This window comes from Ricinus communis, chromosome 5, assembly GCF_019578655.1.
Source record: "Ricinus communis isolate WT05 ecotype wild-type chromosome 5, ASM1957865v1, whole genome shotgun sequence".
In the NCBI taxonomy this organism is placed as follows: domain Eukaryota; kingdom Viridiplantae; phylum Streptophyta; class Magnoliopsida; order Malpighiales; family Euphorbiaceae; genus Ricinus; species Ricinus communis.
In genome coordinates this window covers 13295052-13318457 of record NC_063260.1, presented here as the reverse complement: position 1 = coordinate 13318457, position 23406 = coordinate 13295052, and the positions used below count along the sequence as shown (strand labels likewise).

Genomic DNA, 23406 nt, shown 5'->3' with positions numbered 1-23406 from the left:
AGCTCTTTTGGGGTAAAACATCTTTTTTTATCTCAAGGATCAGTGCGGTGCTCGTGCGTATTTTGATCCCTCACTATTTCTGATTAAATTGTCTTCAGAATTATCCGGGTTTGCTCGCTCGACAAAAGCTCCCTTCCAGCATCCACTTTGGGCCTTAAGAAGAATATGCCCGATGACTTCATCACGTCTTATAACTGTACTCCAGTTCTTTAACAGTCAATTTCAATCAGAATTCTGGAGAAACAAGTTTGTAGATTCAACTTGATATAGCCTGTATGGACTCAATTGTACAGAAGATGGTTTCTGGAGAATGAATACCTTCTTGAATACTTGATGCTGCAGTGCCTTAGGGTCTCCTGACAACTTTGGTGCAATTAAACTCTGGAGTTGCCAATAGTTTGCATTGGGTACCATGACCTTGCATTAAATAAAACACAGCATTATGAAGTCTCCATTAACGTTCCAAGAATGAAAATAATCACCACCAGCTCTTCCAATGCTTTCTTTATAGAAACTTAATATAATCCACTCTTTTTTTATCCCCTGTAGCTCAAATTTTGCCTGATTGGCAATCATTGATTTGTTCACCATCAAACAAAGTTGTCCTCTTTGGGTAAATTAATTTTGAATTTCTGTTTTCTTTGAGCTTTGCTGGAGGTGGCAACTTCTAATTGGCTTGTTGAGTGCTTGGCAAATCATGCATCATGGTGATTCTAAATTTAAGTTTCTTTTTATCTTCAACTATTTACTTTTTCTTTTTATACATATATCAACTAATAATCTTAGAAAAGGAAATTTTTGCTATGTGCCAATAATTTTGATACATAAAGCATAATGATAATTTTATATAGATATTTTATCATAGTTCTATTACTAATTTATACAAATATTGTTAATATAACTAATAAATTATTTTTCTAATTAAACAATAATTCTAATTTTAGAAATAAAATATTATTAATATTTTTAATAATAAATTATAAATTTAATTAATATATTAACTAATATAGAGGAGCCTTATTACAATAAGACAAAAAAGATAAGGTGGGAATCTTATCTTTTACACGTGTACACCTAAGAAGAAAAGATGAGATTACACATTTACATAAAGATAGATCTTATCACATGCATAAAAGGACAAAAAATAATACACCTAATAGGACGGAAAAGATAAGATAGGAATCTTATCTTCTTACACCTTTTAATTGTATCATGAATCATGGAGGAGAGAGATTAAGTGTTGTGTTTCTTTATTGCCAACAAAAAGGTGAGTTATCATCATCCAGGAGCTGAGAATCTTGCATAATGACATCTTGTTGTTCAGTGGTCAGACTTGGATCATCTAGTGGTGATGGCAGCGCAGGTAAAGTAGATCGTTCAGTGATGAAGTGTTCAATCCATTGATTATCAGGTTCATTGTAAATGCAGACAAGTGATGTAGAGACATTGGTTTTTCCTAAATCATTTCTTAATTATAGAGTGAGCTTTCATTCCCTTGTTATTGGCCGAGGAGTAAGATGTAAGGGCATTTCAATTGTTCTCCAATAATGACAGATGTATTGGGTGGCATAGGTATCTTCTGAGAGCTTAAAGTAAGGCCTGTGAAGAATATAGATGACATGATATCCTAAAGCCTTGAAGTCATTGTCTATGAACAATTTATTTTCATGAATGATTTTGAGGAGATCCCTTTTCCATTGATATGAGATTTTGAACCAAGTGAGATATTTCGATGGATATGTTCCTGCATTTGTATTAATATTGAAGAAGTATAGAAGGTCCAACTGACACTTCTATAGCATGATAACAAACTGTGGAAAGACACCATATAAACCATAGTTCACTTTCAATTTGTGGATGGGCAGGAGAAAGGTGATAGATTAAGCACCAAGGGTAATCTGGATAAAAGAAATTGGGTTGGATGGTTAGTGAGAAAGTCTGTTGGATGATTGCCAAATAATGGAACATCATATTTTTGGCAAAATTGTTGACTTGTTTCATTGTGAGGTTTGTAGGAAGGTCTGGTGGTGAGGGAGGTTGCAGAGGGTTTTTTGAAGATGCAGAGGTCATGAAGATTATTGGAAGACTAATTGTTGAGGTGAGGAGGACAATAGGTTGGGGTTTTGGTTGTGGCTTTGATAGTCTGGATAAGAAATCCGGGATGAGGTTTCTTGTTCCTTTTATATGCTGGACTTCAAAATCATACCTGCTAAACCATGACTTTAACCTCAATAATTGCGGTTCTGGTAAGGTCTTCTGATTGGACTCGAGGATCTTTGGAAATGAAGAGTTATCCATTAGTACCAAGAAGTGTTGACCGATCAGAAAAAACTCAAACTTTTTTGTCCCATATTTGACTGCCAGAATCTCTTTATATGTTGAATGGTAATGTCTTTCTGATGGAGAAAATTGTCCTGATGCATGCCCACACAATTGTTCCTTGTCATTGAGATTTTTAAGAAGAATTGCTCCTCATGCATAATCTGATGCGTCAGTCTGTAGGATAAGATGTCCTGTAGACGGAATGGTAAGGAGTGAAGGATTGTGAGCCAATTCTTTCAGTCTCTTGACAACTGTTGTCTGTTCTATTCCCCAAAGGGGAGGGTTCTTTTTGAGCATTTTGGTAAGATGACATGTGTAACTGGATAGATGTGGTATGGCTTCCTTGACATAGATGAGTATCCCAGGAAATTGTTGGATTTGCTTTACAGAGAGATTCTCATCTGGGAAGTTATCAAGCTCTTTTGTCAAGTGTGGACCCTACGTATATTGGCCGTCTTTAAAATGCATTCCAAGGAACTCAATCTCTTGCTGGCCAATAACACTCTTCTTCTTTGAAAGCATTATTCTGTACTTTTGGATGATAGCAAGGAATTGCTTCAGGAGTTAATGATGTTCCTCAACCGTTTCTGAGAATAAGAGAATATCATCAATGTAGATTAGGGAGGAATAGAGGATAGGCCCAAAGATTTCTATCATTATTTTTTGGAATTGAGAAGGGGCTGTTTTGAGCCCAAAAGACATGAATGTCCATTGATATTGGGCGTTTGGAATATAAAAGGCTGTTTTGTATCTTTATGAGGGATGGATACTCAATTGCCAAAATCCAGCTTTGAGATCAAATTTTAAATAGAATTGAGCCTTCTGAATATGGACTTTTAGGTTCGAGATGCGAGGAAGAGGAAACTTGTTATCTTGCAAAAAATGATTCAGAGGCTTGTAATCAATAACAAGTCTCTTTTTTCCTTTTAGCTTTTCAAATCTCTTTTCCACGTAAAAGGCTTGTTAGGCCCATTGTGAGGTTGTGGGCTCGATGAGGCCTTGTTGTAGAAGAGTCAGGCACTCGGATCTGGCAAGAGCTAGATCTGTATGAGACATTCCTAGATGGGTGACTTTAGTTGGATTGACATCTTCGTTAAGCTTGAAAGGAAAGTTGATATAGAACTGGGGATTTTTCCATAAGGGTAGTGGATGTTGAAAATGTGAATGGGATTCTGGACAGAAAGGAAGAAATTTTTCCTTGTATTGTAGGAATGGTGGTTCTGTGTCTGTTATGGCGAACATATTAGAAGTATCTGTGTATGGACGGAATTGCCTCTTGAACTTTATTCCATTGTGAAGAATTTGAAGCCTTTGAGCTTGATGATAAACATTAAAACCTATTAAGAGGTCTTTATTTGGGAGATCTGAGCCAATGATGTGCATCTATACCACACAATCAGGAAAGAACTGTATCCCGATTTTTTTATTTTATGATTAAGGCAGTCTTGAAAGTTTGGTCATTTGCCGCTCTGAAAAACTGAATATGAGATTTCCAGTGTTCAGATGGAAGAACTTCAGGATTCATCATGCTTCTTTGAGCTCCAGTGTCAAAGAAAGCTATGACTGAGATAGGTTTTGAATACCTTGAAGGTAAGACTTGTATAGGAACATAAAGTACTAGAGGAACCTTAGTAGCAAGTTGAGACAACTGGAAAACCGGAGATGGAGAGAAAGAATACCGCATCACATTTGCTAGTATGTCCTTTTCTTCTTTTGAAGAAAGACTGATCATCAGGATTGGAATTTTATCAGCATCATAATCTGAGGAGGACTCTTCTAAGGAATCAGTAGAGTCTGAGTGTTCTTCTTCTATTCCAAAGAGACTTTCTGGAGTGAGATCGTCTTGTTCTGATAAGAGAGACTCTATATCTTCTTCAAATGAATTTGGTAGAGATATGGACATGCTAACTTGTTGGATCATTCTTGCTGCTTTTTCCAGATTTTGAGGGCAATCTTTAGTATAATGTCACTTCTTTCGGCAGATGTAGCATCTGTTTGATTTGTTGCCTTGATTTTTCTTTTTCCGGAAGTATCTGAATCTCTTTGTATATGGCTTTTTTCCCTTGAACTCTTTGTTTCTATTATGAGAGTATTTTTAGAAATGGTGTTTGATTTTCTTCTTGTGACTGGAGCAGACACAATTGGAGGACTTACATTTAATCTTGAGATGGCTCTTGTTACAGGCCTTTTGAACAATCAAATCTCGTTGAGCCAGTCTCATGAATAATTCTTGCTGATCACATAATCTTTTGATAGAGGAGAGAGTAAACTGCCAAATTTGTCCAAGAGTAATTGAGGTAACTGGCTTCTTTGTTGCGGCGATCATGTTATTGACTTTTGGTTGTATCTTATCTGTTAATGAGGTGATGAAAGTATACTTTAACGTATTATCACCGTCGTGCCCTCCAATGACATAATACAATTTGGACATTGCAGAATAATGTCTTTCCAGATCTTTGATCTTCAACGAACAACATTTTCGATCAAAGTATTCCTGTTTCTGTTGTCGTATAATGAGATCATAACTTATAAGGAACTGATTATGGAGGACTGTGACCGTAGCTGATGGAGTTGGCAAAGTCACAAATTGGAGCCTGGTGTATTCAGGCTGTGACTGGATCCAATCCCTTAAACTGCCTGTGAATCTTGTTACAAATTTAGCAAGAACCTTTTTGAGTGTGGCACCATCAAAAGTCATTTGAAGATCAATCCATGCCAAAAATTCAAAAAGTTTATCTCTCCATTTTGATGGAGGCAAATCATCAAAAGTAAACCAAGGTCCCGTTCCAGTTGTGGATTTTGACCTTGGGTGTGAAGCTCCAGTAGGAACAAAATATGACTGTGCATCCTCTGTGCCATCTTCAGGCTCTACTACTTCTGGAGAGGGTTCAATAGTGGAGGTGTTCATGAGTATTTCTGTTATATCAGCCATTTCAGAGGTATTTGAAGAAGAATCAAAATCATAAGGGCTGATTAGTGATTGATCTGGCGATTTATTTCCTTTCGAGACTGGAGGATGTGAAGTTTTCTTTTGTTGAGTTGTGGAGCCTTTTGGATAGAGGTGTGAGAAAGTACCAAAGGGTTGGTAAGGAGTTTCTTTTTGTAAAGGTTATGGAAGGAAAGGAAATGCAGAGTAGTATGAGGGAGCAATCGCAGAAGATGTCGAGGCTACTGATGTGAAGGAAGGGACTATAGAAGACTGATCTTTTCTAAGGTCATGTTCAATTTGATCAATCTGCCTTTTGAGCCTCGTAATTTCCTTTTCCTTCTGGATGAAAGCTGGTGTAATCGGTTAAGGTACTCGAAGTTCTCTATCCAAGGCTTGATATTTGGCAGTTAAAGAGGAATACAGTTGGAGTACTTCTTGAGAGAAGGTATCCAACTTGTGAGCCAAATGGAGAGCCTGATCTAATTTTCCATCAATCTTCTTTAAATAAGAGTTCTGGACTATTGAATTAGAAGTGTGCCAATTCAGTACTTCTTCTGGTGGAGTGAGAGGCTCTATGGTTCCTGATGGAGTAACCCTTGAGGGGATGATCTCTGATCTTTTATTTTCTGACTTCCCTAGAGGAGGGAAATCTTCAGGCTGAATCATGAAACAGTTTTGGATTGTCTGGGGTGTTTGGACTGCTGGCAAATCAGAGTAGATCTCCTATCTGCAAGTAGTAGAAGGCTTCTGTCCAAAAATAATTCCTTTTTTAGCCAAAAGTATTTTCATCTCATCAAAGGTAATGTCAAGGACAGTCTTTTCTTCTTTTGTAAGGAGTTCTAAAGCTTCCTTATACATAGGAAGAGGAGATTTATCTTGCTTTTCTTTCTGTTTTTTGTGGATGCCAATCCAAGGACCGTCTGGATCTTGGTCATCTTGCCTTGGTTCCGTGACTGAACATGGAGTTTCTGCAGACATGACTCTTGGGGTTTTCTTAAGGTGTTGAAAGCATGGTTCAGTAAAATCAAGGTCATCTCTGCAGGTGCATCCTGATTTACACATTTCTGGGTCAATATCCTAGATGAAATGTCCCCTAATCCTGGCTGTGTAGATATGATGTCCAGAGGATTGAAAAAAATGAATGGGGATCTTCTCTCTAGGTCTGGACACAGGTTGAATCATCGAAGGCTGGAAAATAGAGGGAGCAGAAGAAGATTCTTCTGTTTTTGTGAAAATTGTTTTCACAGTACCATCCTTTTGTGTGATAAAAAGAGGATCAATAGCCTGAACAGGCTTGGCTTGGGATGCCTGGAGTTTCTCATAATTTGTCACCCATTCAGTTGGAATTAACTTTTGCAGATCTTCTCTTTTCAGCTGCCTTGGGGCTTGGACTATTGTAGGGACTTAGCCAGAATCTGCCATGATAAACAAGGCATCAGAAGTGGCTTGGAAGCCTGGAATCTGTAAATTGAAGACATGGTCTTGGAGTCTGTAGATAATTTGGTGGTGCAGAGTTGCAGAGAGAGCATTAATCACTTGGTTTGCTCCAGTGATCTGAATTTGGACTTTGAGTGCAGTGGACAAATAAAGATCATTAAGAGATAAATTAAAATTTGAGAAGAAAGTTAGAACAACAATTCTAGTGTTAAGCGTTGTGACAATAGTTCCGATCACTGCATGCTCGTATCTGAGATACCTGGTGTCCAAGAGAGATATTCGGGCCGCAACAGGTAAACCCATCCTGCCATGATAAGAAAGTACGAGCCTGACAGCTCCAAGATGGAGATGAGTGTATCCCTGTTTCTTCCATTACTCTATAAAGGAAGTGGGGATCTCCAAAGTAACATACTGCTCCTGAGTGGTAGAAGTAAGGGAACATTGTGAAAGGGAGGAAGATTGAACATACTCCTTAACAAATAAGGGTTGTTTGTGAATGATTTGGTTGAAAGTTTTTCGAACAAAGTTCTGCTTCTTGAAAATGTTATATGGATTGATAATTGGTACAAGGGTATTTTCTATTTGGACATTTTCAGGAATATGAGAAATCTCCACAAGATGATCTATCTTGTTGGATACAATTTTTCTGCAAGAAGGAGAGAGTTCTAGAGTGGAAGTATGAGTAGTGATTTCTGAAGTCATGATAGCTGATTCTCTTCTTTGTCACCCATTGCTCTGATACCATTTGAAGCCGAGAGCTGTTCATTGTAAAAATTCTCATACTGTAAACTTAAGGCTAGATAAATCCTCAAGCTAAGACCAAGTGAAGGCAGCCTTGCCATAGATGGTCTTTATGCTCTTTTGGATTCTTGCAGCCGAGTTAGTCCTTTTGAATTATAGAAGAACAGATCGTGCAAGCTAATAGCTCATAGCCAAAGGATCGAGAGGAAGAGATGAAGAGTTTAGAAAGCCATAAGGAGAATTTTATTTCTTGATAGATAAAAAAAATTGCTTGCTTACATTACCCAAGACTTCTCTTTATATAGAGGAGCCTTATTACAATAAGACAGAAAAAATAAGATGAAAATCTTATAATATTAACTTTATCTGAAAAAACCTCAAAATATTAAATTTAATATATGATATACTTTATTAAATTTATCATCAACAAAATTTCATAAATATAAATTCTTTGCAATAAAAAATGGAGTTTTAGTTTTTTGAATTTTAAGAAAATATATACAATTAAAATAAGAGCGATAATGTTTGAAGCATTAATAATAGTATTGATGACAATTTTAGACAAGAAATAAAATACAATAATAGGATTATGATAATTTGTGTTGTTTATTATTTTTCTTTATTATTGTTATTATCTATTATGAGGTTTGACTACGGTAATGCTGACGTAGCGAATGAGACCCTTAAAAAAGTTTCCTAAGATTACCTTTTACCAACTTCCCATATAAATTTTTATTCAGCATACAATTAAAAGTTTTACGATTTTATACTAAGATAACAGAATATGATTGAAATTATTCATTATTATTTACTTTTTTTATTTCTAAAATTATTTTTTGATCCACCTTAAATTATAATCCATTTTTTATTATTAGTTAAATAATTAATAGTCGATAATGCCCTTCAAAATTATATATTTTATTGAATATTTATTTTTGAGTTCCAAGATAATATTATAAATTTTTATTTATTTGAATCTCAATAATTCGAATTATATAGCAAGAATGGGTGAGTTGCCAAGTCTAACAAAATTAATATGAATAATTGACATTTAAAAAATCTAATAAGGGTATTTCTATAATGAAACATAGTAAGAATTAACATCAATAATACATAATTTACACTTGTATATTGTTTAGCTATAACATATTGCAAAATAAAAGTTGTAGGAATCACAACACTCATAAATCTATTTTAGAGAGTGCAAGGCAAAAGGTTGATGTTAATTAAACAAGGTCAAACTGATAATTACATAAATGAATTTAATTTAGAATTCTTTTTTCTATAGAAAGTAAATACATTAAAAGCTAATCTTAATTGCTATTAGTGGACAAGCAATATTAATGGAAAAAAAAATGTTATTCACGCTCAATTTTTTTACTTCTACTTCTTGGCACTTCAAATGGTAAATATATGACTGCACAAGTCAAAATTAGAGTAGGAAAAAAGAAAAGGGTTGAACAAATTAAGAGATATCATGATAAATTAAAAATCATGAAATGAAAATGTAACCGTATCAAATGTTTAATCAATTTTTACAAAAGTTGGGTCCATTTATTACTCATTAATTGTGTTAGAGTCATTCAATTAGAAGCCAACTAAGAATACAAATAAATGATTCAGTTACAAGAAAGGTTGTTTTTGCTTTTACCAATTTGACAAATGGCTTAGTCACTGCTTCAGACAAGCTATTCAACCTCTTTTAAGGTAAAGACAAAGGTTATGGTTTCAATTTCCATATATGAAAGAAAACCAACTAAATATAAATAATAATAACAATGAAAAAAATGTAATATTCTTGCTTTTCATTTTATTTTTGATATAATAACACCCGGGTCGGATTCTTTTATACATTTTACACCCGTAATTTTTTTCAATCAATATTCATTGAAATAATTTATCGAGTAAAGATCAATTCATAATATTTTTTATCAGAATACTATATTAATTTTATGCATTGACTAATTGACTACTAAAAATAATTAGATTTAGAAGCTTAATGAATGAGAATATGACAAACAAAGAAGGTTACAAAACAATGTTCATATTTGTTTGGAGGAGTAATTTCAGTACCTTTTTTGCCAACAATTTGCAATACAATATGAACTCAATGACTTAAAAGATTTTGACCAGAATTTCTACTAACCACTTTGACTCTCCCAATTTATTAAGAAATTAGCAATTAAAGAAGATTAATTAACACAAAATTTACAATTCTTTTTTGTCCCTAAAATATTATTCCAAAGACGAATTAGTTGGCAAGTTTATATTCACTTGCCATTTTAAAAGCTATGCCCAATTTTGAGCAAATCTTAGTACACTAACTTCCATGTGAGACCCCACAAAAATCTACCTGACCCCACTTAACACTAAATTCTACCAAATTTCTCGACCGTATGCTTAATCTTTTTAGCTTTGTGATCTGGGTTGTGATATCAATCGAACGGCTACGATTTAAAGTTTATAAAAAAAGGGTCCCCCACACACTTTATCTTATAGGAAAGCAGTGAAAGGGTTACCCATGTTTGCCACGTGTCTATTCACCTGACTCAGGATTTTCCTAAAGTACAATACCTTATAACGACCTAATGATTATATGGGGTTTTTCTATTGAATAATTTTAATTTAATTGTGAAATTTAGTGTTAGTAATACAAAAAATGGAAGCTCAACCATCACTAACAACAAGCAATTTTAACCATTGCCTGAAATTATCATCAAGGGCTAACAATTTGCCAAATGTGCACTACTACTTTTTTTGCCTCTTTCGCCCATAGAAAAGAAGAAGAAGATTTAAAGGGATAATTACTCTTTACTCCTTGAGGTTTGAACAATTATACTACTTTGTCCCTGTTGTTTTAAAAATTGTATTGGATGATCCTTCAACTTTGATTTTGTAAATTCTTACATTATTTGCTAATTTAGAAAGACACATTTACCCTTAATATATTTGTTAAATTTGTGAGTCCATTATTATGCCAATCTCTCTCTCCTTTTCTCCTCTTTCTTTCTCCATTTTACTCTTTTTTTTACATTATTAACCAATCACATTCACATAAACACTTAAAATCTCAAAATTAATGTTCCAAAAATATGACAATAACAAAGAAATAAATTTTAGGTTGATAACTATTCAACTTCTTATTATAAGAATAATACTTTAGGACCTAAAAGAAGATAAGGTGAATCAATTTCCAGATTTTCTAGGTTGAATGACACTTTTTTTTTCTATTTTAGTTATAAGGAACAGGAATTTGCGATGTTTTATTTCTTTTTTTGACGGTAATTTCGGTTGTATATTAAATTTGTTTCTCGTCGGCCGTGGGTGAAATGTTTACTAATGGAGAAAAAGTAAACAGAAGGACTTTTTATCAAAATGCTAAGGGACTGTTTAGTACGATGGTAAAAGAGTTGATGCCGAATTGTGTAATTGGGAAAAGCTCAAGACTAAATAGTTTTTATCCAAACTTTAACCACTATTATTTGAAAGAGAATACATTAAACCATCCTTCCTTTCTTGTGCTCTCTATAGCTATCTCTCTCTTTCTCTTTCTCTTTCTCTTTCTTTTTTCTTATTTTTCTTCTCTCTCTCTCTACTCTATGGAGTTTGATAGAAAGTTGAGAGAAGAATTCCCTTACCTTTCAAGCCTTCTTTCTGAATATCCTTTGAAACAAGAGGTTATAGCAAATGAGTTTTCTCATGATACTCCCTTTTCCAATAAATTGTTTTATCACCAAAACCTTGATGATCATCATCACCAACGTCAGCTCCTACCCATTAATAATTATGGGTCATCTTTCAATTCTCATCACCTTAATAATCTCGATCTTTTTACCATTGAAGGGTCCTCAAAGAATCAGATTTTTGGGATTTCAGGGACATGCATTGATCCCCTTGAGGCTGTTGCTAATGGGCTCTCCTTCTCTGCCACTAATCAACATCATCTTAATGCTTTTCCAGCATCATCAGCTCTTTTGCCTGGAGACGGCGGAAATAGGCCTTTGCATGGCTTACAGAGGGGACTTCTTTCTGAGGATAATTGTCCGCAGAAAATGACTGAAGCTCATAACTCATTTGATCAAAACCAGATGTATGAATGCCTGAATTTTGAGGATATGGGATTGATAATGATGAGTGGTGCCAACAAGGTAACAGCTGATGAGGTCTCATGCATAACTGCCGATAATGGGTATAACAAGAAAGTTGATCAAAAGAAGGATAAAAAGTCTCAGGTCAAAAAAGATGGCAAAGTTCACAAGAAATCCCATGTAATCAAAGGGCAATGGACACCAGAAGAAGACTGGTACATATAATCTTTCTTTTTCTCTTTTCTTTATCCGTCTTCGTTAGGGTTTAATACATCTATCTATCTCTATATATATATATATATATATATATCCTGTTTTTCATTATCTCAAAAAAAAAAAAAAAAAGTGATGATGATGATATGAATAACTTCCATTTATACAGTCTACTAGTGCAGCTGGTGAAAGAGTATGGAATAAAGAAGTGGTCAGAAATTGCTAAGATGCTGGAAGGAAGAGTAGGGAAACAGTGTAGAGAAAGATGGCACAACCATCTGAGGCCAGACATCAGGGTTTTTAATTTCCTCCCTTCTTTTTCTTCCTCTAAATACTTCCTTTTCCTTTTTCGATAAATTAAGAAAATAGAAAATTATTACTTAATATGCTGGAAATATATCTCTATATGCTTGTTTTGTTATCTACAGCATAGCATTCTTCTGTTCATACTAATTAATTATTTATATTGTGTCATATATACACATACATACATATGAATTCAGATGCTTACATGTTGGCTTTCAATATATATATATATGTTCATTACCTTATTAAAAAAAATTAAATTAAAGTATATATAATATTTCTTAATTTGAGCCCTCCCGCTGTGTTAAATGAATGGAAATCATTACATTGGGTTTTTGTTGTTATGTAAAATGTTTGTTGACGCGTTTAGTAAAGCATACATATACACTTGCCTTACCAATTACTTGTCTTTACGAACTTGACGACACATTGACATGCATTACGACGAGTGCCAGATTGTACTAAGATTTATCTAAACAAACTTTGTCAGAAGATTAAATTATAAATTGCCAAAGTTAGCCCTTAGAATTCAATCGTTTTCTATATTTTCATGTAACATTTTCTCCATCATGTTATAGTTTTTGGCACTTTTGATATGGTGATACTGATTTGAATTCATTACGTTAAATCTTTTGTATTTGCTAAAGAATGCCAGAAAGAATCAAAATGAAATCTATGGAATGAACTAGAAATTGTTAATCACACTCAGGAATATTGAAGTTTGGAGTGGGGATTAACAACTTTTGGATTTTGTTTACTGATTAATTTCTAGTCAGATAAAATTTAGAACCTTCAACAGACAAGTTAGTTTTTGTTAAGTCTCCAAAAACACTTATTTTTTCTTTGTTGTTGCATATCACAGCTATAGGATTCTTAAGGGTGGAGTCCTCACAATTTAGTTTTCCTAATTAATAGATTATTTAAGAAAAAGAAAAAACAATGTTGATTGACCCTTTATTATTTTTATGATCTTTAATTCTGCCATTGTATTAGGTGATGAAAGCTTCAATTATAATTCAATATACATGTGGATTTTTTTCTGAAGTCATACCTTGCAAAAAGTTATTTGGAAGTACACATTCATCACTTCCTATCAATATGAGCATATGCAAATGACAAGTCGAAAATAACTTGCAGAAAGATGCATGGGATGAAGAAGAAGACGAGGTACTGATCGAAGCGCACAAAGAAATAGGAAACAGGTGGGCAGAAATAGCAAAGAGATTGCCAGGAAGAACAGAAAACACCATAAAGAATCACTGGAATGCAACTAAAAGAAGACAATTCTCAAGGCGAAAAAGCAAGGACTCAAATTCAAAAAGTACCCTCCTGCAAAGCTACATCAAAACTTTAACTTCATCTCCATTATCATCGTCAACAACAACTACTGGAAAGAAAGCAGATCATGTGAAAATCAATCTACAAGAACATCGAACAATGAAAGAGAGCCCATCAGTTTCGTCATCACAGGTTCCAAATTATTACGATGATCATAGCCATGAGGAGTTAATGTTTGATGAAGGGTATGGTAATTTTGTGTCGTTGCTTGATCATGAGATGCCTTGCGCTTCTGTAGTTGATGAGAGCAATCTAATGGGGTTTGAGATGTCAATGGAAATGGATAGTTTGATGATGATGAAGGATGCAGGTGAAGCTAAAAAGGAGATGGATTTGCTAGAGATGATTATCCAACAAACCCAATATAATTAAATTAAGGATTCAACCCTAATTCTGCTGCCAGTTGAATCCATATGCAATGGAACTCAGTTGGAAAATAGGGATTCTGTAAGTAGGGGCTTTACTTTATTATCTCTGATGAACTTAAATTTAAATTGGTATTATTGCTTTCTTTTCTTTTTCATGGCAGTGTTATTTCTGGTTTACATAAGAAATTAATGTTTCTTTGGGCTTATTTTGAATATAATCGTGAAGAATATTGTTAAAGTAAAATAGGCATGTTTATGCATATATGATATTATTTATATTTCTTTAAGGTTTTTATTAGAGCATAATTACTTCATTTTGTATCTCAAATTGTTAAGATAGAATTTAATTCAGCTGATATATTTATCTAGTGAACTATAAATGTATTTGATAAATTCAAATATCAGTAATTGATAATTGGACAATTATATGTTGATAAGTGACGTTAATTATTATATGTAATATTTGTATTAATTTTTTTTAATCATGAATAATTAATATATAGTAATATATAACTTAACCAATATAAATACTATATCTAATAAATAAAGTCATATATAAATATATAATTTGACCTTGTCTATAAATAATATGATAAATTAAGTCAACTTAAAGAAGGTCATAAATAGAAAAATGGTTTCTAATGCAACTAAATATATTTGTTATATGTTTTGACACAATTTCCTTTAAAAGTTTCAAAGGTAGTAATTCGTGAGTTTGTGATTTCGGTCAGCTTTTAAGGTTTATTGGAGCCCAAAACATGCATTGCCTTTCAAATGTTTCAAGTACTTTTGTTCCTTTGTATTTTCTTTTCAGTTATTGTAGTTATAATATTTTTTATATCAAAAGGATAAAAGCTATTAATTTGTAATATTCTTATAATTAAAAAATACAATTTTTACTGACGACTGAATCCATCGCAAAAGCAGAAAAACTTGTCGCCAAAAAGACTCCACAATCAAATATCCCTTATAAAATTGGTCGTCACAAATGCTTTAGCAACGGATTCTTCTGTCAATATCTAATATACGTTTTGTCACTAAATCATAGATAAGAGTCTCTCCATTGACGATATATTGACTGTTTCGCAATGATTTAGTGACAAACTGTCTCTCTTCGTTCAATTATTTATATTTTTCTTCTAGAAAGTACAAAGTCTGTTACTAAGTTTTAAATTTTTTTAGAATGTGTTTTTATTTTAATTTAATTTTCCAATTTTTTGTATTTATTTTAATATTAACATCTTTCTTATTAATAATTTTATTGTTATTGTCTTTTAGCCTTTTTCTTTAAATAGAAAGCATCAAAGTAAATTCAAAGGTAAAAAAAAAAAAATATTTATCCGTAATTCAAAGAATTAGTACTTATTCATGCTTTGTTTGTGAAACATGCTTATGGTTGTTGCTTCTGGAAAATTAGAATTTCTTTTGATCTAAAATGTCTCTGAATCTTAATAAATTGATAACTATAATTGCAAATTGCCAACTTAATTCGAACTGGTAGCCCAATTAATAAATTTTTATGGAAACCTTAGATGATAGTCATGAATTGTATATTTAGCTGCTGCTGCTGTTGCTGGGGTAAGACAAAAACCAAACCTTGTAGCTTTATATGGGTGCTGCCAGTGCAGGAATTTTAGTGGAACTTGAATAAATGTAAAGACGATGAAAGGAAGACCGATGTATGATATATATTTTGCTTTCTTTTTTTTGATGGTAAAAAAAGAAGAAGAAAAACATTCAGACAACAATTTTGTTATGGCACAATTCATTATGAAGCCTTTGGCATTGGTGGTGGCGTTTTCCTCTTTGCTCTTGAATATAAGAATACTCCAGCAAGAGCTATTGCTGTTCCTGTTGTTAATTAGATTAAGAACCAAAGTGATATATCCAGAAAAGGAAAAAGAAAAAAGAAAACTAAACAATCAGCACAGAAGAAATGTACCAAGTGAGTTAACAGGTGATATAGGTATTTGGAAGAAGATGACAGAGGAGACTATCACTACCACACGCTTCACACTATTTCCCACTGCATGAGAAACTGGATTTACCATCTGTAGTATCAAATAAGAGACCTGCACGAGTAAAGAACCAAAAAGAAAAACATATATGCTAATCAAAATAAGGAATATGTTTAATTTATAATTCAACACAGGGGAGGCCACTCATCCTCTTTCAAAGCGTTATCTGCAGATAAAAAGTATGTCTTTCTAAACCATAAGACACTAAAATGAATGGTTATTTAGTTTTGTTCAAGTGGCTACACAATGAATTAATGGTTATGTTTAGTTACTATCTGGGCACTGTTCGAAGAATAGAATGATTTTAGATTCATAAAATACATGGGAAGCTCACTTGTTGATAAGAATGGAAGCAGAAACCAGCTATAAGAGCTCTTACACATAGCTCTCTGACATTCAAACCATGGTTTGCCTGAAACAAGGAGAAAAAGCAGCTGTTAGAAAGGTTTTAGAAAGCATAAACTGTAACTATTTGGAACTGCATTCAGCTTTTTTCTTCTTTCTTTTTCTGTTGGGATTATACACTCACAGCAGACTGGAGATATGAAGGAGTGAACTTGATGCCTTCCATCACAACAGCTGTGGGAGCTAACAGGATAAAAGAAATGATGGTTATCACTGAGAACAGATTGACGTTGTCCAAAGCTTCCTGTCAAGAACATCATGCTAGTTATGGCCTTAATCTTGACTCTTTGTTACTTACAGTGACTGAGATCAAGACGTTGGTTTTTCTTTCTTTTTTCTTTTTGTGTGAAGTTATGATGAGTTGTAGACAATTAAAGAGTGACAAAGATCATTGTGCTTATTTACCTCTTTGCTAACCATGAACTTTTTGCTAAGTACATTTCGAGATTGGTTAGTTACATTGGAAGCCATAGCACTGCAGAATCCAGTCCTGGATTTTCAACAAAATATTAAGGCACATCAAGAACCTATGAAACTAACCCTATTACAATATTTCTTTTCTGTAGAATCTAATCCAAGGTTCCATTCCATGATTGGTTCTTCTTGAACCCAAAAAACGAAAAACGAAAGAAAAAATAATAATAATAATAGTCTTACAAATTAAAAGAGGACTCAGTGAATGATGCCAATGCCACTCCACCTACTATTGGTACTAGGGAAGAAAGCACCCAGAAAGATGGCCTCTGTGCATTAGAGAGGTAAAAAGAAGTCAAACACTGAGTAATTAGCTCTAACAACAAAGGCCTAACATTATTGCTTCTAGACCTTAACATATTTATTACTAATCGAAATCAACACCTATATAGATACACAGGTTCTTGAATTTAGAGGCAATGTATCCTAAATGCATGACAATTGATTAAAAAGTATATGATTTACAAATGCAACATAGTCAACTCTGTATTCGATGAGAACAACATCATTCCATATAATGAATAGATGGCAAGTTAAGCCTTAAACCATAACTCTTCCTTCTCTGCCTGGAAATAGTATGCCATAAAGAAAATTTATCAGATGCTGAAGCATCCAAAAACTATCTTCCTTCTTTCATTTCCAATAATTTTAAAGTATTTGCATCATGTAAAAGAACACAAGACACAATCTACAAGCACTGAGAACTTAGAGCCACCTTAAAAGGCGGAAGGAGAAATTACATGAAGCATATCCTGTCATTATGCAATGGGTTTTGCCTACAGATAACGTGATAGATAGAATCTACTTAAGAATTCCTCTATATGACATTATAATCAAATTATTGATATGCACAGTAATCGAGGGGACACGGATATTAAAATTCAAATTCATCCTCTTTCACGATGAAAGTGATTAGCCTGATTCTACTACTTTTACTGGATTGTTGCACACTGATGTCTCACAAATTACTGAAACATTAGTTACTTTAATTTCTTACCTCGCCAAGAAACAAGGAAGCAAATAAGACAGTGAAGAAGGGTTCCATAGCTTTGATTGTATGCGTGAATGAAACAGCAACTTTTCCTAGACTAATATTAGTCAAAAGGTTGCCCATGGTGTGTGCTACAGCCAATGGCAGGATTGCTGTAAACTGAAAGTTAATTTGTCAAAAGGCAAAAAAGAAAAAAGAAAAAGGGAATAGAATTGCACCCAAATTAAAATTCAAGGCAGGCAAGAAAGACTTGACAAAAACAAAAAAGTACCTGAGAACGAGTCAGCTTAGGTTTATGGTAAAGATTTAATGCCCACGTTATAATAATCATCAAAGTTCCACAGCCACATTGGAAAGCAGTAACTGTTGCTGGAAATGGATATACCTTAAGAACCTACAAACAAATAGTAAGTGCAGGTTCTTGCATTCCAGACAAACTTATAACTTAAAATGCATGCTCTAAAATCCCAAAGTTTAACCATGATTAATGACCTATATTGATTTGATCTGATGCACTAACTCATATTTGGAATTCTCTTGCAATTTTCATAATAATTTAATATCAACCTTGAACCGAAAGTCTCAGATAATTGAACAAACCTGTTTATTAAAAATGTTGTAGTAGATGTTTAGAAGATACCAAATTCCAAACATAGCAGCTAGCTGAATAATCCGAGCCAAATCACTTGTTTCATTCTGACTTGTGCTTTCAGGAACCGAGGCAGCATAGACCTTGAAACTACGATTATTATTATAATATGAACAGAAGAATGAAGTGGGATCTTGGGTCTTGAAGCATCGATATGAATGCAAATAGGCATTTCTACACGGAATGCCATTGTAGCAACTGGAATGAATCTGGAGAGGTCTAAAAGAAGTTGGTCTGGGTTTGGAATTTGCATAAAGAGATTTCTGTGGTTTGAGAAGTGGGGTTGAAAGAGACAGAACTAATGCTGTATGCATTTTGGGGATGGAAGTAACAGAGAGAAAGCCAGAGCAGGAGATCTTTTGTTCTTTCCTTTATTTCTTTAAACGTTGCATGAATGGTACAAAACATGTCTTGTTTTTGTGTTCTTTAGAAAGCTCTACAAAGCTAATTGTTAATCCAACTAACCAATGATTTAACAGTTCGATGTCTCAATTCTAGTTTTTCACTATTCCGAAAAATGCGTTCAAGTCGCGATGTCAATTTTCTGGTAAATGTAGAAAACGTTGCCTCTTAATCCAGGTGCAGATTACAGGAAGATTCAAGCTCGAGTCCCATTTCTCTCCTTAGTTAAGGAGAAAGAACATCGTTTAATCAGTGAATCGCATTTTCTGGGGGACCAATCAAACAACTGTATGTGGATTTGGGGATAATATATAGTGATGAGTTTGCTGTTACTGTCAAGGGGTTGGTGGTACTAAAAGCTAAAAGATCTAAGAAGAAATTTAATAGTGAAATATGGAGATTAGTCATTTTTAACAAATTGGATGTTACTTTAGAACTTGACAGCTAGCAAAGCGTGGAAAAGAAATAAACACCAATGTGTGGTTGGAATTTGTTCAGCTGGAGGCACAAGTTGTGTGGCATGCAATGCTCCAAAGCTTGACCTACATCTTTCAGACATTTATGGAAAATGTCCTGATCCTTTGACAAGATTTTAAGATAATTACCGAATTAATCTCTAATGCACTAGTTCAACATTGCCCTACACCATCTAAACTAGACTTGACAGTTGTAAACTCCAGGAGTTGATCTTCCCTACCACAACATTCTGCTTGAAATTTTACAACTTGAAAATCCAAATAGCAGGAGCCACCACTTGTTTTAGTTTGATAGTAAACAAATAGAATCAGAAAATCTGTATTCAATGTTTTACTAAGTTGAAATACCTTCCAACTTGAATGAATTTCCAAAATTGTTGTTCCAACAAATTTGGACTTGTAAACATTCTCATCTGGCTCTAATCACACCATTTATAGCTTGAATCCAAGTCATGGCCGGCATTTGATCCCAGAAATGACAGCAAATTCGGAGGGAAAAAGATTATCATCCTTCCTAAAATTCCTGGGCTAGGCAATCATCAAGCAGTGATAGAAATCTTAAGATATCTTTAATTTAGATCAACGCACTTGCTTCTTCATAAGAAATAAGGAAATAGAGAATCTACACCAAATGCCATACCGATCAAAATTTTATTCCAAGGCGATGGATGGAAAGATTCCGCACAGAACCAAATATGATCACAGAACTCTTATAACTTGCAGAATGGGTGGGTGACTAATCACATTCTTCACGATAGACATTTGAGTCTTGCAAATGTCAAATAACCAGTGTGACCCCTAGAATCACCACATGGCCTAGCCATGATTACAGGAGAACTGGAGCTGTTCTGCACATTACTTCCTTCGCTTGAACGCTGCCTTCTTTTATAAGGAGGGGACCCAAGAGAAATGCCTTCTTCACCCTGGCCACAATCCATCTTCACCTCGCGAACTTCATATGTTCGAAGTAGCACTTCAAAAGTCCTTATGTCTATATGCCAGAAGAAGATACATATATTATTGCATTTGGATTAAACAAACTGGTTACTAGAAAATTTGTAATCAAGAGATTCCTTTCCAGAGAGAGAGAGAGAGAGAGAGAGCAGATACTATTTAGAACTAGACAAAGTAGATCTTATGATCAGATTGCTCAAGTTAAAAAGGAGACTATAAGTTACCTGTAAAATTAGATCTAAGAGTCTCACAGGAGCGTTGCACTTGCTCAATGCATGGTGAAAAGGAACACAAGACTCCATCTTGTTTCAACATTTTTGCAGCTGAAGGAATGGCTAGCCATGGTTGGGGCAGATCCAGAAATACAGAATCAACCAGCCCTGAGTATTCATCTGGAAATCCTTCACCCTGAATGTCCCTAACTCCAACCGTGACTAAGCTGCTTACTCCAGTCTTTTCAAAATCTTCTCTGTTTATAAAACAAAAATAGAAGTGAACAAGGTTACAATATGTTCGTCTAGAACCTGGATATGAATAGCCTCTTCTTACCCCAAGAAATCCCCTATCCCACCACCCCCTGTTCCCTCAAGACCTCCTTCCAACAAACAGCCTCCTTGAAAAACGGAACTTACTCAGGCGTAGCTTTAAGCAGAGTGGAGAGGTTCAATCCAGGATTTCAGAAAACAGTATCATGAATCATTCTGTTATGAAAAATGGTGCAATGGTATCAGACTGAACAGCCTCGTTACTGTGAATTTTTAAGAACAATTTCCATGTAAATTAGAAGTATAATGGCCAATGACTCTTTAGTGAACAGTTCAATAAGGAAAGCTAAAAAGAATGTATGGAGTTAGAAAACGTAGGTAGAGTTTGAAACACAAAAAGAAACTGAGTTGTTTAGAAATCCCATGTAATGTATCCGGAGGTCAAAATCCCATTAGAGAACGGGTGATACATAACATATCGTACTTATCTAAAACCTTCTAATCTCACTTCAACTAGGTCAAGTGCCAAACAAATGTTGTGCCTTCCCTCTCCTTTGTTTGGCATTTGTCCAATTTCATAACTAAAAGCATGCTTTTCTGAGAAATTGATTAAATGTATGATGTATATAATGATTGTTGTATACAAGAAGAAGAGATATGATGTATATAATGATTGTTGTATACAAGAAGAAGAGATATGATGTATATAATGACTGTTGTATACAAGAAGAAGAGATTGCCTTTTCACGTTATAGTCAATTTGAACTGATAGCATTCAGACGATCAAAATAGCTCCTAATACCCAACCAGATCTTATATCTCAATTAGATGAGTCACCAACATGCTATTAAAACTTTGATTAGAGAAAAAGGCCAGTGTTCCCCATGATAGAAACAAACTGAGAACACACAACTCAATGTCAACATACATAACAATTATACCAAGTAATTCTAAATATCAGGGAAACTTCATTTATTACCTTGCTGAGGCAGCCCTTTGTTCATGGAAATCAAATGTATATACATGTCCTGTAGGAGCCACGGCCCTTGCAAGTGAGGTTGTTAAAGATCCACTACCAGTCCCAGACTCCAGCACCAAACAACCAGGAACTATCTCCAGGTATGTAATTAGAAAGGAAATATCAGCAATATAGAGAATTTGGGTCCTATGGCTTAAAACTAGAGTCCATAATTCAGGAGTTGGAGCCAACAAATAGACAAATCCACCCTTGTTACTAAACACCTTGGACCCAAAAGGCTTTCCAATCCAATCCGAATGTTTAAATACACCAAAACGATTTTGGAGGACTGAAGTCTCACAGACTTTAATGGCCTTCATTGTATCATGCTTCTCATAGACGATAACCAAATCTCCATCTGTGATGCACCGTGTAAATGACAACCTTCTTGTTGGATCAGTATGCAGCATCTCTAAATGTTGAATCTGTCGATGTAGTGTCAGTAGAAGCGAATAATCTGTCATAGATAAAAATTATAAGAGGGTAAGCAGAGTAACTAGTAAAGCCTATCATCAGTATCTGACAGAATTTTGTGTGATAAACAGCAAAAACCCTTCATCATCAACGATGCATCATTTCTTTCCATGATGCTAAATTCAAACACAACATTATAGCATAACTTACAGCCATTGAAAAACTAAAGTGAATCCAATTGCAAATTCCATTATTGTTATGTTAAAGGGACAAACTTTACTTGTACCCACATTTTTCCTTTTTGAAAGGGGGGCAAACTTTATGAGAGCTATAGTAATAAGTACAACAACTGTCAATAAAGCACACACGTAACGGAATGCGTCTAAGGTCAAAATAGAACTTATAGGCAGAGGTATCCATTATACAATAAAGAAAAGTGAAAAAAGAAAAACATAAGGCTCATTGGAAACTCAAAATTAAATGTTCAGCAGCTATATAATAAATTACATTATGATAAACTTGCTACCAAGCAATAAAAACCGCAGAACTTTTAAATCCTAATAAAAATATTACATCAGTACTACTACCAAACTCAAGAAAGGACTTGCATGGTAACTACAATGTACATTAAAGTAGATAAATAACAAGAGCATGAAAGTGCAATAAGAAAATGATTAAAGAAGATAGAGAGAGAAAAAAGAAAAACTCACTTGCAGAGCAGCTAACAGCTCCTCTTATTTTTTTCTTCTAAAGGTTTTAGTTTAGGGTTCGTGTTATCTTCTTTTCCTTTCTCTTTCCGTCGTCTCTTCTCCTGCACTATAACTGTTATTCTCGTCGGCTTTGTTTTGTTTGTGGGCTATTATTGGCTTTGGTCCATATAAAGGAATTAGGGCCTCTCATAGTCCGCCTTTTGCTTCGGTCTGGGCCTCTCAGAGTCTAATGTTAAAATGGGAAGTTTACACAATTACAAGAAAAACAATAAAAATTTGACGTATTCGGTGCCTAAAGAAAATTTGCAAAAATTTTCAGTCTTTTACTTTAGATTATTATGGAAGTATATGTTAAGTAAAACAGTATACATTTTATGAATTTAGGGTATACTTCTTGTAAAATTGAGTTATTTGGTATATATTTAGTATATATTTGGTATACATTTGATAATTATTTGATTTAGACAGTATTTAAAACTATTTTTAATATATATTACAGATAGTGGTAGAGTTATTTAATATATTAATATATGGAAGAAAATAGCTAATAACTAAGTTGCATTGCTATAGTGACGTGACCATAGATGATTGGAGGAGTTAGTTATTTTTAGTAGCATCATTTTCTACATATTTTCGTTATAATTGTCTTTTGTCCTTTTGCTAAAACT

At 34.1% G+C, this 23406-nt stretch overlaps 3 protein-coding genes across 6 annotated transcripts; 1 reads left to right on the top strand and 2 right to left on the bottom strand.

Annotated features, from left to right (window-relative positions):
- Positions 1 to 10615: 10615 nt before the first annotated feature.
- Positions 10616 to 13897, top strand: LOC8281768 (transcription factor MYB98). The gene is made up of 3 exons (XM_002521398.3): positions 10616 to 11732; positions 11900 to 12026; positions 13174 to 13897. The coding sequence occupies exons 1-3, from the start codon at positions 10759 to 10761 to the stop codon at positions 13744 to 13746; spliced, it is 1674 nt and encodes a 557-aa protein (XP_002521444.3). The 5' UTR covers positions 10616 to 10758; the 3' UTR covers positions 13747 to 13897.
- A 1508-nt stretch (positions 13898 to 15405) lies between these two features.
- LOC8281767 (phosphoenolpyruvate/phosphate translocator 2, chloroplastic) lies at positions 15406 to 19071 on the bottom strand. 2 transcript variants are annotated; one of them, XM_002521397.4, is made up of 9 exons: positions 18231 to 19071; positions 17902 to 18024; positions 17637 to 17789; positions 16823 to 16908; positions 16571 to 16655; positions 16290 to 16409; positions 16095 to 16172; positions 15685 to 15814; positions 15406 to 15593 (listed from the first exon to the last, which is right to left on the bottom strand). In XM_002521397.4, exons 1-9 carry the CDS (start codon positions 18591 to 18593, stop codon positions 15511 to 15513), a joined length of 1221 nt encoding a protein of 406 aa, XP_002521443.1. In that variant the 5' UTR covers positions 18594 to 19071; the 3' UTR covers positions 15406 to 15510. The 2 variants fall into 2 exon arrangements, with proteins under 2 accessions (XP_002521443.1, XP_015576210.1); XM_015720724.3 differs by having other exon boundaries at positions 16140 to 16172.
- Positions 19072 to 19413: 342 nt separating this feature from the next.
- LOC8281766 (tRNA (adenine(58)-N(1))-methyltransferase catalytic subunit TRMT61A) lies at positions 19414 to 22897 on the bottom strand. 3 transcript variants are annotated; one of them, XR_007216036.1, is made up of 5 exons: positions 22739 to 22897; positions 21576 to 22071; positions 20336 to 20580; positions 19798 to 20148; positions 19414 to 19685 (listed from the first exon to the last, which is right to left on the bottom strand). XR_007216036.1 is itself a non-coding variant. In XM_002521396.4 (4 exons), the coding sequence occupies exons 2-4, from the start codon at positions 22022 to 22024 to the stop codon at positions 19907 to 19909; spliced, it is 936 nt and encodes a 311-aa protein (XP_002521442.1). In that variant the 5' UTR covers positions 22025 to 22071; positions 22739 to 22897; the 3' UTR covers positions 19414 to 19906. The 3 variants fall into 3 exon arrangements, 1 of the variants encoding a protein (XP_002521442.1); XR_007216037.1 differs by having other exon boundaries at positions 19414 to 19680; XM_002521396.4 differs by having other exon boundaries at positions 19414 to 20148.
- Between the last annotated feature and the right edge of the window lie 509 nt (positions 22898 to 23406).

Excerpts from the sequence above, each read along its gene's own strand:
- LOC8281767 (XM_002521397.4), bottom strand. The coding sequence starts at position 18,593 with ATGCATACAGCATTAGTTCTGTCTCTTTCAACCCCACTTCTCAAACCA. Across the intron at positions 17,790-17,901 it reads CTAAGCTGACTCGTTCTCAG|TTTACAGCAATCCTGCCATT; the intron begins GTACTTTTTTGT and ends ATTAACTTTCAG. Across the intron at positions 16,173-16,289 it reads CTTCATATCTCCAGTCTGCT|GCAAACCATGGTTTGAATGT; the intron begins GTGAGTGTATAA and ends TCCTTGTTTCAG.
- LOC8281768 (XM_002521398.3), top strand. The coding sequence starts at position 10,759 with ATGTTTACTAATGGAGAAAAAGTAAACAGAAGGACTTTTTATCAAAAT. Across the intron at positions 11,733-11,899 it reads TGGACACCAGAAGAAGACTG|TCTACTAGTGCAGCTGGTGA; the intron begins GTACATATAATC and ends CCATTTATACAG. Across the intron at positions 12,027-13,173 it reads ATCTGAGGCCAGACATCAGG|AAAGATGCATGGGATGAAGA; the intron begins GTTTTTAATTTC and ends AATAACTTGCAG.
- LOC8281766 (XM_002521396.4), bottom strand. The coding sequence starts at position 22,024 with ATGCTGCATACTGATCCAACAAGAAGGTTGTCATTTACACGGTGCATC. Across the intron at positions 20,581-21,575 it reads CAAAGGGCTGCCTCAGCAAG|AGAAGATTTTGAAAAGACTG; the intron begins GTAATAAATGAA and ends TTTTATAAACAG. Across the intron at positions 20,149-20,335 it reads TCTTAGATCTAATTTTACAG|ACATAAGGACTTTTGAAGTG; the intron begins GTAACTTATAGT and ends TCTGGCATATAG.